General features: G+C 41.9%; 1 protein-coding gene across 1 annotated transcript in view; it reads left to right on the top strand.

Moving 5' to 3' along the window:
- The window catches only part of EIF2B3 (eukaryotic translation initiation factor 2B subunit gamma), a 98,735-nt gene that overhangs the window by 69,004 nt on the left and 16,041 nt on the right, over positions 1-13,690 (top strand). Inside the window, exons 7-9 of the mRNA XM_048312628.1 lie at positions 191-384; positions 4,305-4,382; positions 5,090-5,238. Coding sequence (XP_048168585.1) covers positions 191-384; positions 4,305-4,382; positions 5,090-5,238 — 421 coding nt within the window. The remainder of the gene's footprint in view (positions 1-190; positions 385-4,304; positions 4,383-5,089; positions 5,239-13,690) is intronic.

The raw sequence follows: 13,690 nt of genomic DNA, 5'->3' as shown, positions 1-13,690 counted from the left end.
ACACCTGCAGAATAAAAATAAGCACTTACTCACTACATGTGATAAAATCTGGTAATGACTGCCGAGTATCTAGCCATGGAGATGAGGTGAGGCAAAGATTTCCCTTCACCAACAGTATTTTAATAGTATTCCTCTTCAGAAAGTATTTCATTAAATCCTGTCTAACTTCATGCGTGTGTGTGTTCTCCAGACATTTATAGTTTCATAAAGGAAGATAATAGCTTGCTGAAACCTGCTCCAGATAACTCTTGTTGGAATGATCATAGAGGAGATATGAATGTAACTCTCCACGAAGGAAAAGTGCGCTGCTACGTCCATATCATGAAGGAGGGGCTGTGCTACCGAGTGAATACTCTTGGGCTGTACATTGAAGCCAACAGACAGGTGAGGAAAGTACAGAAGTGCCACCTGTAGTAGCTTATGGGACATTTCAGCCTGTGGGAGTGACTCCCTGTGGTACAGCTGAGGAGTATGTGGGAATTGAACCAGTGCCACGTTATCCAGGCACCCTACTGCTTGTTGGGTAGGGATGTGAGGCCAGGGAACAGTTCTGTTGCTGATTTACTATAGATTTGATTTAGGTAAGCAAACTCTCACCATAAACACTCTTGTGTTTTTTCGGGAGGGGCAAGACCTGCAGCTAAAGAGCCAAGAAGTGTGGAAAATCAGAATGGAAGTAGCTTTGATAGCTCATTTAATCAATGTCCTCCATGTCCTAAAAGCAAGATCAGTTTCGACTGGACTCTTCCTAGCAGATGTTTGTTTGTGATAATAACAAAGGTTGTTAACAATTTGCAGAAAGACTTAAACTACGCTTTCATTTAAATTGCCTAATGATTTCCATTATTAAAGAATTCTTTTATGAACAGGTTTCCCTACTGTGGTACTCCAAGTAAACACAGAGGTGAACTCTTGATCTGATGCAGAGTCTGTTGCAGCTTTCACTTTCACATGACTGAGAACTCATAAAATTAAAAAAATCACAGATGAGAATTAGGGAGATCCTGTACCACCTAACGAGCTAACTCTTAATATCTTTGTGGGGCAGGGATTTGGGTTTTTGGGGTTTTTTTACTGCACTGGCTGATGCAATACACATGTTCTCACTTCACTCTGCTAGTGATGAGCTTCATTGCTATCAGGAATGGACAGTTTCCTCTAGTTTTGAAAGACCAATAAGGAGTGCCGTAAGGAAAAACTCAAGATTTCTGGAAGTGGGGCTGGAAAGGTGATAAAGTTGTATTGAGAATTCTGGAAGTGGTCACTGCCTTGCCTTTGCTCTCAGACTGAGTTGATTTCTTTTTAATAACATTAATGGATTAATTCATGCAAACCAGAATTGCAGAATGGCAGCATGAGTTTATGCATTGGAGCTCTTTCTCCTTGATGCTTGTAGAGGAACACAGAAATAAAGTAATTTGCTTAGGGAGATGAGGAAGAGGGGCAGCACTGCTTTTCAGCAGAAGGAGAAAACCTTCCCCAAAACCAGCAGGAACAAGTGTGCCCAAAGGGTTAAGGGAGAATACCACTTGCTAGGGGAAGTGTGCGTGCACGTTTGGCAGCAGCCACTTCAGTAAAAAGTTATTGAGTTAAGCCAGTCAGACTCCATGTGGGTTTTTTTGTGTTGGTTTTTGTTTTTGGTTGGGTTTTTTTTACCTAAATATTCTACATTTTGGTTAGTTCAGGAAATATGTTTGCTCCTGGGTGGTACAAAGAATTAGTGTTTTGAAGTCACGTTGGGGCTTTCAACATTGGAAAGGATTTTCTTTGAATTTTGAACTTTTTCAGGATGGTAAAATTTCTAAGGAAACTATGTGGAGGTAAAACATAAAATGGAGCTTAATGAGGAGTTGTGAGAAAGTAGTTCCTTTTTTCAGTGCCACTGCATTTTGTTTCTCTTTCTAATCCTCATAAAAGATGCACATTTAATTTGATCTGGGTGGGCGGTTACCTGTTTTGTTGGTCTCTAAGGAAGATTTTGGGTGTTTAGTTTGCTCTTATCTTGGCCTTCACAGACCAGATTCTGATCCCCTTGCTGCAAAGGTGGGACCTATAACTTTGAGGTCCCAAAGGACAGACTTGCACAGCAGTAGCAGTCCAGTCCAGTAGCTGCGGGAAGGAATGGCATCCTAACCCGTTGCCCTTCTGGTGAGGAAACACTTTGCTCACATCATTTCACTTCCAGCTGGGTTTCTGGATGCCTGCAGCCTGTGTGTGGGCAGGTGGGTTCAGGAGGGAGTTATCTTCAATAGCAGGAAATAGTTTCTTTGTAAGATGAATTAAATCCAAACACATCTTAAACCTTCCCTTGACCCAGGCACTCCCTCTGACTCCTGCCCCCAGTCTAACCTTTCTTTTCAGAGCAAAATGCTTGAGCTTGTAGCTTTCATGGGTTACCCCTCAGGCTGCACTAACACTGACTGATTCTAATAAGGGCTTTGCTCTGGCCAGTAAAATCCTTTATTTATTTCACTATACCACCTTTCCACTGAGGAGGGCAAGAGTCTTTTTTCACTTCTTTCCTGTCCTGCAGATCAACACTGGATAGTAGGAATCTTTCCAGCCTATGCTGTAGGTATGCTTTGGTGTGTGTTCCTCTCTTGGATCCATGTGTCAGGTGACGTGTCAGGACAGCATCCCTTCACCCTGCCAGCATCATCCGGGTGGATTCACCTAGTTTGTGGTGTTCTGGTAAACTGGTGGTTTTCTGTAGTGCCTGCACCTTGGACTGAAGGATCTAATCTACTCTTGCTTTTTAAAAAATAAACAATTCTAGCGGGAAGGGCCAACTTCAAGATGTAAAGAGCTACAGATGTGAAAATGTCTACTGGTGACAATGGGCAAATTGAAATGATAGCTCAGAAATGTGAGCTCCTCTGATTCCAACTTCTTCAGATCTGTAGGATTTGCTTTTTGAGGTTCACTCCTTAGCCATCAGCTCTTGTTATCCCAGCTTTCTAAGGAAGTCATTTTACACAGTTGTACTGTATAGCAGTTCCTTAATAGCAGCTTTGGAAATTGCTGGCAACATTCAGCCAAGTTTAACAGCAATAGAGATCTCAGAGATTAACTTTTCTAAGAGTTTTGTAAAAATAGATGCTTGGGTAGAGAAAAGGGAGACTTAATGAGTGCTGCTTCCTCCTTTGAGGCAAACTCAGTTGTACCATCACGGTGCTGTGACTCCAGTTGACCTCCCAGATGGATAGTCAGTGTCCACGTCCTGGCTGGCCAAGCAGTATGTGCAGAGCTCCACACCAGCCCCAGCACATACTGCCTCTCATTCAGCCATACAGTTTGCTGTGATACAGACCTCTTAGCCCTCATATATCTGCATCTCCTATGTTCCTTTGAAAGCCATCTCTGTCCTATCAAGAGACATCATACATTGCATCATCCCTGCCAGTAACTGTGCAGCACCGTGTCTGTGCAGTGTTGCAAGGCTCCCACCTCCCCTGCCATCCCCATCCGTGCTGTCATCACCTCTTCTGTGGTGTGACCTTGGCCTCAGCCTGACTCCAGGAGATGCAGGATGCCTCAGGCTGCTCTTTCACCCACAAAAGGAGGAATGATGGAGTGATATCCCATCCTCCTACAATGCTGGCTCCCTTTCCTTTCAGGAGCCAGTTCAGAATTGCTCTCTATGGATTTGTTCTTGGCTATTTCATGGCCTGTGTCTCTCTCTATTACCACCACTGCTCTGTCTGCTTATCCAACACCTGCCTTCTCCCTGTCAGGAGCCTTTTCTTGTGCAGCTTTCTACCATCTGGAATAGCCACTTGATCAACTTTAGTTTCTACTTAAACATCTGAAATACAGTTTTGTTGCCCATGCCTCAGAATACTACCTAGTGGAGTGGGCTGGACACAGTCATCTTTTTATGCAGTTTACTGGTTTATATTTGGTATTACTTGCTTCCCTCCCTTGCTTTACTAGACAGCGTAAAACACGCTGAGCTGCATTTGAAATGGCAGATGCTGGACATTGTGGTAACATACAGGATGTCACTGTGTTCAGCTGGAGCCAGCCTGCTTGCTGCTGCTGATCCACTGCTTCTCCACAGGTGGGAAGCTGAGTTGATGCAGTGCACTGTGGTAGCACTGTACCTGTCTCCTTTACAAAAGTGAAAGATGATAAATCACACATAGCTGGTGGACATTTGAAATGCAGTAACCCATTTCCCATAAGTTAAAATGTTTATGGCAAATGCAGCAGTGCAACGGAAACCAAAGCCATCTTTGAGCTGCTTATGTAACGTGTGGATACAGCACTATCATGTTAATTTGTGATGTGGGTTTTTCATTCAGGTTCCCAAGTTATTGCTTAATCTGGGTCTGGAAGAGCCACTGGTTCATGGGTCTGCACAGATCACTGATAGAGGCATGGTAAGTGTTCCCTTTTCCCATCTCTGCTCTTTCAGTAGTCTGCAAACACTTTGTTTCAAGAACTGCTTGCTAAAATTCAGTCCCATTGTTGGAAGTGAAGCCAAGTTCTGAAGTGTGGAATGATGGAATGTAGGTGATACAGCTCAGAGTCTTCTGTAGGTTCACCCACGGGTTCCTGCCTTTCAGTGTCTCTCTTCTATAGTGTTTGGTAAAAAGTCTATCATAGTCCCAAGTCAGACACTGCAGTCTCTTGTTCCATAATGGCAGTTCTTGGTAGTTGAGCAGTTTGCCTCCCAAAGGACACGAAACCCAGAAAGCATCAGAAGCTTTGCTTCTTGCTAGCACATTTTGGTTCAATACCAGCTTCAAGCCTCCCTTTGACAGGTCTCACTGGGCAAACCTGAGTGAAACCAGTGAGTACCAGCAGGCCTGTGCCTACCTTGCTTACCTTTCTGCATGAAGCCTACAGAGCCAGATCCACTAATGGAGTTTTACCAAGCTAATGGACCTTGGGAAGACTGTCTAACTATCTGCCTATGGGGTGGGCCCCAAATTTCCAGGTCTTTCCTCTGCCAAGGATCCCTCAGGGTAGAGCAGGGTAAACCTTATTGATAAGTGCTTGAGACACACTTTGGAAGAGGTGTATGGAGAGCGCATGTTGGAGAACTCCATGTACTTTTGCTAGTTTCTGTTCTTTTCTTCCCTAGGTTGGATCAGACAGTATGATTGGGTCATCCACACAAATTGGAGAGAAGACATCCATCAAACACTCCATCATCGGCAACATGTGTACCATAAAAGACAAAGTTAAGATAACAAACTGTATCATCATGAATTCTGTTACAATTGAGGAAGGGTAGGTTACCTTTTTGTATCTTAGTTCTAGATAGATCCTGAGTCAGTAATTTTTGTCCTGTAAAGAATCCTGAGCCAGAAGAGGTGATGCCAGAGGCTGTGTTTCTAAAGACCAAATCGCAAATAAGTCTCTATAAGCAGTCCGGAAGTGCACAAGTGAAATAACCTAACAAGAGGGCTGCAGTCTTGGAACATAAATTTCTTCTTTTTACAGTAGATCCTGTCCTCTTCAGAATGTGTAAGTAAGTTAAGTCGGTGTATGAATCTGTATGAGCTTGCGTGTCATTCTTCCAAGCTTTATTTTAGTGGCTGGATCAGTGAGTATGCCTAAAATATTTGAGGCACAAAGCACATTTTAAAGCGGTACACTTGCCAGCTAGAAATGTTCTTCTCACATTTGAACATTACAGCTTCACCTAAAATGTCATTTTCTTTGGCCCTTTTTTGTCATCCTGCAGCCTTTACTTTACCATTGCCTATGCTGAGTAATAGAATAAATGAATAAACTTTTCAAAGAGAAAATCTGCCAGCTCCTAGAGGTTTCTCATGCACTAAAGACACTGACTAAATAGTTAGCCTTGAGCTGTACATTTCCAAATGTGGGAAAAGTGGCCTGTCTGTAATTGTTGATGTCTGCATGCCCCCATCTTTCCATACATGCTGGCTTCCTGTGGATGTCAGTGGAAAGGAAACTGCTGATTGAGTCTGTGCAGACCTGTATAAATTCTCTGCTGCTTCATGGCTTGAGGTTTGCTTAGGGCCTCAGGAAAAAGGCCAAACTCTTAAAAAATGCCAAGTTGGCTCTGAAAGTTGCATATCTGAAAAACGTAAAACCCCAGAGGATGTGGGGTCTATGGAGGATACTACTGTTACATAACTAAATTACAGGTAAGTATGGTACCTTACCACAAAGTGTTTGTCTTTAATAGAAATCCACAGTAATTTCAAGCACATCATAAATCAGAATTCCATTGAGTATAGAAAATAGCTGGTTTCCAGTTCGATCACAGATGGATCCAGTATGGCTGTATCACAAGCACTGCTGTCATAAAAAGTAGAGGAACCTCTCTCATTTGATCATGAGACCCTCTGTCATTTTGATTAATGAATTGATGCCACAATCATAATGGTATTGTTTTACATATGAGGTCAGCAGCTCTACCATTAAATCACAGAGGCAGCTGAGTGTATAAATAGCACTGTTTTTATGAAGAGTCCCAAATCATCTTGTGTTTGTCTGCATTGGCATTTAATAGTATTCTAAATCCTAAATCGAGCCCAGAGCTGTTATGTTAAGCATTTCACAAAATTCCACAAGCATCGTAAAGTTGGTGATACGTTATTTTTAAGAGGGATAAACTGACTTTTGGGGTAACGTTTTTGGGAATTCTAGAAAACAATGTGATCCCTAGTCACTCTTGGTGAAAACAATATAGCCACCAAAGAGTGAAAAACCTCACAGTCCTAGGGGTTTACCCCCTTTACCCCCTTTTACCTGCTCTATGGTTACTGCACACTGATGCACTGGAGTCGAATTTGTAATTATTTCTCTCCAACTGGAATTAAGACTATAGACCCTGGATCTTTATTGCAAAGCATACTGTAATTAATATGGTGTAGATCTGCACAGATACAGAGCTGATAAAGTATTTCTTAATGCATCATAGTAAGTCTTAAGATTAGAGGGGTATGAAGTCATGCATACACAGGTAGTGAGAAACAGAAATATTCTAGCTGCTGAGTTTTGTTGAAAGAAGCCTTGCTTGTAGTGAAGGATTTCTGTGTATTTTTTTTATGTATTTTGACTCTCTTTCATTACTTTGGTTAAATCTGATGGAATTTTGTTAAAATGCTAATTATTCTTACTCATGTTGATGGATCCATTTGCAACAGGTGGATAAATTATATGTGGTTTTGCTTTAAACTGCCCACAGTGGACAACTCCTTATAAACACCTCTTCCCCCAAGTGTCTCTAAAACAGCTCAGGCTTTATCTAATCACCAACTTCAGAAAATGTCTTCATCTTTAATTAGAAAGTCAGTATGTGTTGCCTGATATGAGTCAAAATGAGCGTAATAAAGTGCCTTGACAGATCTAATTCATTTTTTTTATTGCACAGCAGATGTCCTACAAGTAAGCCAGTTTTACCATCTAAGGTATTGTATATTAGAAACTTGTGAAATTGCATTGAGAAGTGGATAAAAACTGTGTCATTTAAAGAATATACATTTTAATGCTGACTCAAGCAGCTCAACCAGACTAATAGTGTACTATAATAATGCCCAAGTCAAACATGAGTGGTAACTGAAGGAAGGCCATTCCCAGGAGTGTTCATTGCAGTAACACCAACTTGAAGCAGTAGGCTTTAGAGGACATTTATTATGCAAAAGACAAAGGTGTTTAGATAACTCAGAGAAGAAAGAAAGATCAGGTAAATCTTTTCTGAAAGTTGGGATACTGGGAACAACCAAATGCAAAAATTGCTCTTCTTTCTAAGTTCATTTATCAAGAGTTACATGGCACTGCCTTGGTATTCCCCTTGCTTCTTCCATCATGTCTAGCTTCTCTGGGTTGAATCTTACTTTCTTTTTTTTTCCCCATCTCAGCTGCAAAAGTGATCAGCAGCTTCAGTTCACTATGTCAATATAGAAAAAGCAAAACAAAACGAACAACAATGCATAATAAAAAACAAACAAAATGCACCAAAAACCAAACGAAAAATGTTCATCTCTTGGTAGTTTTCCTATAATGTGATTTGAGGATCCTGTGCCGTAATTCCTGCAGTCTCAAGATCCACAAATCCACACTCCAAACCAGAAAAAAGGTTTTGAATGGGCTCACCACATTTAGTACCAGCTTCTGAAGTGGATAAATTCTTGCTGTACAGGTGGGAACACCACAAGGTGCTTAGAACAAAACCAGGTATCTCTTGTTAGGCAGTGGTTGCCTCATTATTGGAGAAACAGAGGTCATGGCATAGGTGACAATAACTTTCCCAACTGAATGGATCACGGAACTGGGCTTAGTTTGGACAGTCCATTGCATGCTGTTTGCAAATTAGGATCTGTCCTCCAGGAATGGCTGGTGCATTTGATACTCTGGAGTACCAGAAGCTGGGATTTTTGTTTGTCCTGGTGTGTAGGGCTTCTGTTACATTATATATGTCTCCTGTGAAGTGATTTGAGTAGATATGAATCCCCCCTCAGAAGAGATTATAGGGGATTAAAGAAGTTAGTAACAGGGCAAAATAATTGGTAGTCCTTTCTTAATGTGTTTCCCACTGTGCAGCTAATTCTTCCATCAATGAGACAATAAAATAGCAAAGATTACATATGTGCTGAATGATGGACATACTTGACCAAGCTGGGAGGGATGTAATTTATACAACAGCACAAGTGCTGAGAGATGCTGACTGCCCAGGTGACAGGCTGCAGTGGCAGAATGGTTCTTTTTCCCTCTGGACGGCTCCCCAGAGCTCAGTGACAAATGACCGCACTGAGTTACATAGTTGGAGAAAAACTACTAATTGAGCTAAAATCATAGGTCACTTGAAAACTTTGTCTATCTGGATGTTCCTGCAGTAGCTGTGTGTGTCCTTAGTCTCTGTAGTGGCTTGGGACTTCCCCTTCTCTTTGTTCTGTTTGCATCAGGGGTGGAGCAGCACAACAGGGTCTCTGGATTGCTGCATCTTTGGTGCAGGAGTCCCCTCATTTATAGCTCTCTTGCAAAGGGGCAGCCTGTAACACCCACAGACTGACTGAAGCCCCTTGCCTAAGGGGATTGTGCCATTTGCAAGTGAAAAGTAATGCTTGGTAGATTTAACGCCCCGATAAGCAGGGCTGGCAAACTGGTCACAACAGATAAGGAGAAGGCTGAGGTGCTCAACCACTTTTTTTGCCTCATTCTTCACTGTCAGAGTCTCTCTTCCCACACCTCTCAGCTTTATGGACCATAATACGGGGACATATCAGAGGGCTGGAGCACTTCTTCTGTGAAGACTGAAAGAGTTGGGGCTGGTCAGAAGAGAAGGCTCCAGGGACACCTCATTGTGGCCTCTCAGAACTTGAAGGGGATTTATAAGATTGATGGTTACAAACTTGTTATCCCAGCCTGCTGCAACAGGACAAGGGCTAACGGCTTTAAACTAAAAGAAGGTAGACTTAGATTAGATATAAGGAAGAAATTGTTTGCTGTGAGGGTTTTGAGGCATTGGCACAAGTTGACCAGAGAAGTTGGGACTGCCTCATCCCTGGAAGTGTTGAAGCCCAAGCTGGCAGGGATGCTGATCAACCTGGTGTAGCTAAAGATGTCCCTGCTCATTTAAGGGGGCATGGACTACATAGCCTTTAAAGGTCCCTTCCAACCCAAATTACTTTATGGATTTATAGTGTTGTTTCATTTGGTAGACTTAGGCACACTCAGCTGTTTTGAAATGAGACCTAGATATGGATGGATTAATTTGGTTTCAGGTTCCTGTTCTGGCTTTTGTTTTTGCAGTCACTGGTTGGTTTGTTGGTTTTTATCAAACACTGTCTTTATTTTTACCAGTCTTGTTGTTTTACTTAGTTTGCTAGCTTCTGGCAGCAGGAACATCTAATTGCTCTGGTCATACAGGACCTTGTGCTGAAGCGCTCTGAACATTACAAATAATATTAACAGGAAAAACATGTTGAATCCTTTATTCCATCCCTGCAGATAAATATTTCGAAATCTCTTGTTTGTTAGTAAAACCATCCCAGTGTATACACTTACGGGAAGGAGCCTGGCCATTTTGTTATGTGCACATTATATCCTTTTTCCTTGGTCGTGGAAAATGAATATTTCCCTAGGAAAAATTCAGGGGAAGGGACTGTTTAGTAGGGAAAAAAATCTGGTCTTTGGACTACTTAGAGGTTAGTAGAGAAGGCAAGCATGAAAAGCTCAGATAAATACTGAGTCCACCATAAGCCATGCTTTGGAAAGGTCTTGTTGACGTGGTGGTAGTCAGTACCATAAGGACTCTGTGGTAGGTTTAGTCTGAAATGAAGTATTTTGCTGCTTTTCTTTTTTCGTGGAAATACAAGAAAGCATTCTGCTTCAAATGAGGTTTTTATGGAAATCATAAATAGGCTGCTGTGATTATCAGAGAGGGCAAACAGCCCAAAATTTCCATCTAGATTTCACCTCCGCAGCAAGAAAGTACCAGATCTTCACAGAGCAACCAAGGAAGCTGAACCTGTCTCACCTATAATTTTATCAGAAAAACTGTATCCCAAACTGGGATTAGCAGTGGGAAAAGGAGAGAGTTCCTTCCAGAAAGGAGTTTGCAGCAGACAGTTGCCAGATAGCCTGATACAGTGGGCAGTTGATTCAGGAACTGTAAGTCTGGGATTGCAGGTGTGACTGAAGTTACTGAGTTTGTGCAGGGGCAGAAATCATTGAATAATAACCTCATATCTTTGTAAAGTTTACAGCATGTTGTTGGAACCACAGACAAACATACTACCCAGAAGAACTGCTGAAGTTCCCCTTGTGGCACTCTGATAAGGTCATCTTTTGGAAAGGGAAGGGGTTAAAAAGACAGGCAGATACGTTTTGGGTCAGTCTGCACATGATGGCAGCAAATTGCAGAGTGTTGCAGCATCGGGAAACTTGGAATGCAAGGGAGGTGACACCAAAGGCTTCGAGTTACAAACTGCAGGGAGGTGATGTGAACGTTGGGAACAGAGGGAAAGTTAGAAGAGTCCCACCGGAAGATGTGGTAAACCTTGGGGAGTTCTGACTCCCTGGGCAGAAAGAATAGGCTAGATTAAAAATTAGTATGAAGGACTAAAGTACCCAGATATGTGGAGAAAGAACTGGCACCAAAAATGTTTTGTCAGCCAAAACTAGCATCGTCCTTCTTCAGTCGTGTGAAGACAGTCAGTTATGCACTGGATTTTGTTAAAGGTGTTCGGGCTACCTGTGTGAAAGTAGATGGACAGATGCTGTGGTGCTGCTCTGTGAGGGGACTGGAGAGAGACCACGTGTGACTGGTTAAGGCTACTCTAGTTTACCACATGGCTTCAATTTATTGCTACTTTCTATGAGAAAATGTACAAAGGAGGAAAACAACAAGCAAGGCGAGCTGGATTGACTACTAACTGGAGATTGATTGTGAAGTTTATTGGTTGTTTCCTCAATAGTGCCAAATCAGCACCTGATGTAGAAACAGTCAGTGGCTTGAAGAAAGTTCTAATTAAAACCAGGGTGGAATTGAGTCTTTATAGGGGTTCAGTGCATAAGTAGTGTTTTTCCCCTTGGACAATGGCAGTACAAAGGAATGATCCTATTGCCAAGGCAACATATTTTACAGTACATAACCTCATGAAAAGGAATGAGGAGGCAAAGTTGTTTCCAGCACCATAGCTTGCAAAGCTGAAAATAAAGATCTACTTATGCTAAAATTCTCAAACATTTTGTATCTTGAACTGTTTTTTAAGATGGCTGTTGTCTCCTGGGCACTTTGTCTCATGCCACCAGTTGGCTCCCTGCCTCCCTAGAAAGAAGAATGAGTTTAGAATAGATATCACAGAAAGCACATGAAAAGTGAGAACTTCATTCAGAAAAAGCACATGCTCGGCTTAAATATATGGATAAAGTATATAATGGATATGGATAAAAATTAAATCCGTGAAGGAACCTGTGTACCGTAGTCCTTGCCCCTGTAAAAAGGGGTCTTGATTTCTCTTGAGTATGTAGCAATTCTGTCCTTTCTGTCACACCTCTTGGTTTTAAACTGTGAACATTTTTGGTCAGGAACCAAAATTTTCATTCTACTATTTAATTCACTGCACATGCTATGTAAGATACTGAATAGAGATAACCTCTGGCCAGCAGAGTTTGCTTTCAGGAAGATAAATTGAGGAGGAAAGTGCAAAGTAGGAAACTAGTAAGTAGGAAACGGTGGAGCTACTTGCGGAACTGGTTTTCAATTACTTACAACTGAAGTCAAATTCTACTGTATCTAATGTATTGAGGAAGTTTCTCATATAATACCTGTTATCTTGTGAGTGTCTGAAACATTATTACTAACAGCTCCTCAAAAAAATTTTTCTTCTGGCTAGCTTCCTGGTACATCAATCTGTCTTAAATAAATCACCTGTTCTTTAATCTCAGATGCAGATGTTTCCCTGATAGTGCAGGGAGCTCATCCCAGTTTTCCAAACATCTTGTACATCAAATGTTGAACTTAAAGCACAGATGAGCTCTGAAAAGTGGCATTTTAAAATATCTCCTCTCATTCTGCTGATCTGCTTCTTCAGGTGGACAGGGTTATGTCTGACTTCAGAGCTATAAATAAGCTTCTGCCTCCTGCTAACCACATGGGTCTAATCGAAGAGTATGGAGATTTTTCACAAGCAGCTGATTGTTGTTGATTTTGATGGGAATCTGGGTGTGAATGTCTCTGATGCTCTTTAAAATCTTCCCCCATCTGGGTATGGAAATGGAAGAAATTACTACATTGTGCCTCTTAAGTTCCTAGGGAGACAAGAGTTTAACAAGTTCAGCTTGGATCTAAGAAGCCAGGTTCAGTTTGTGAGGGTAACATTTACAAAAGCCTTTTCCATGTCAACCTAGCTCCCATGATATGGAAACTGACTTAACCAATAATGTCTTATGAAGGACCACAGCTCTCAACCCAGAACTGTGCTTCAAAAACCCCAGAGAAAGTGTCCTTTTACTGTGTCTGTTACCTCGCTCAGTCTGACTGTGGGAGCTGGTGGGAAAGTGAAGCAAACCCAGAGGTGGTAGTGAACATATAATTTTCCTGCTTTGTTTCCTTCACATAGACACGAGTAGCTTTTCCTGGCCATCAGTGGAGTGTTTGTAAAATCATGTGGGACCTGGCCCTCCCACTCTGCAAAAGAGAATCCAGAGGGAGGTCAGCTTTCCTGTGTGTGGGGTTTCCTGGTGTAAACTCCTTGCAGCATACTTTTGCTGAAGTGTGCAACCCCGAGCTTGCGGCTACATAAAAGGCCACCAATTTGTTTGTTGCAAGATCAGCTGGATGTAACTGAAGTTTCAGAGGTGAGGCATGACCTTCCTGGCGACCTCCCCCCGCACCCTAAGTTTCACTGAATAAAACACATTAAGGTAGGTTTGAGACAATCCTTTAAGGTCAGTTGAACTTTCACTGGAAAATACGAGTGCTGGCAAGTATATGCAATATGTAATGCAAAATGTTTAGGGTGTGGGGAAGAAGTGTAAAGGAGCCATACCACAGTGATGAGCTTGGCTAGTAAAGAGACATGAAACAAGTTCCTTAGTGAAAACACCCTCAGAGACGGGCGAAGAATTTAGAGAGGTTGGTAGAATGATTTTGTTACCCCCAAGGGGAAAAACAGGAGATCAAAGCCAAAATTCACTTACGAATGCTTGCTTTGAAATGTATCTATAAATTATAGCATGTACTGCTGGCATCTATTGTAGT

The sequence above is a fragment of the Corvus hawaiiensis genome, chromosome 9 (genome assembly GCF_020740725.1).
Source record: "Corvus hawaiiensis isolate bCorHaw1 chromosome 9, bCorHaw1.pri.cur, whole genome shotgun sequence".
Lineage (NCBI taxonomy): Eukaryota > Metazoa > Chordata > Aves > Passeriformes > Corvidae > Corvus > Corvus hawaiiensis.
Note: the sequence above shows the minus strand (reverse complement) of the source record. Positions and strands in the feature narration are given on the sequence as shown.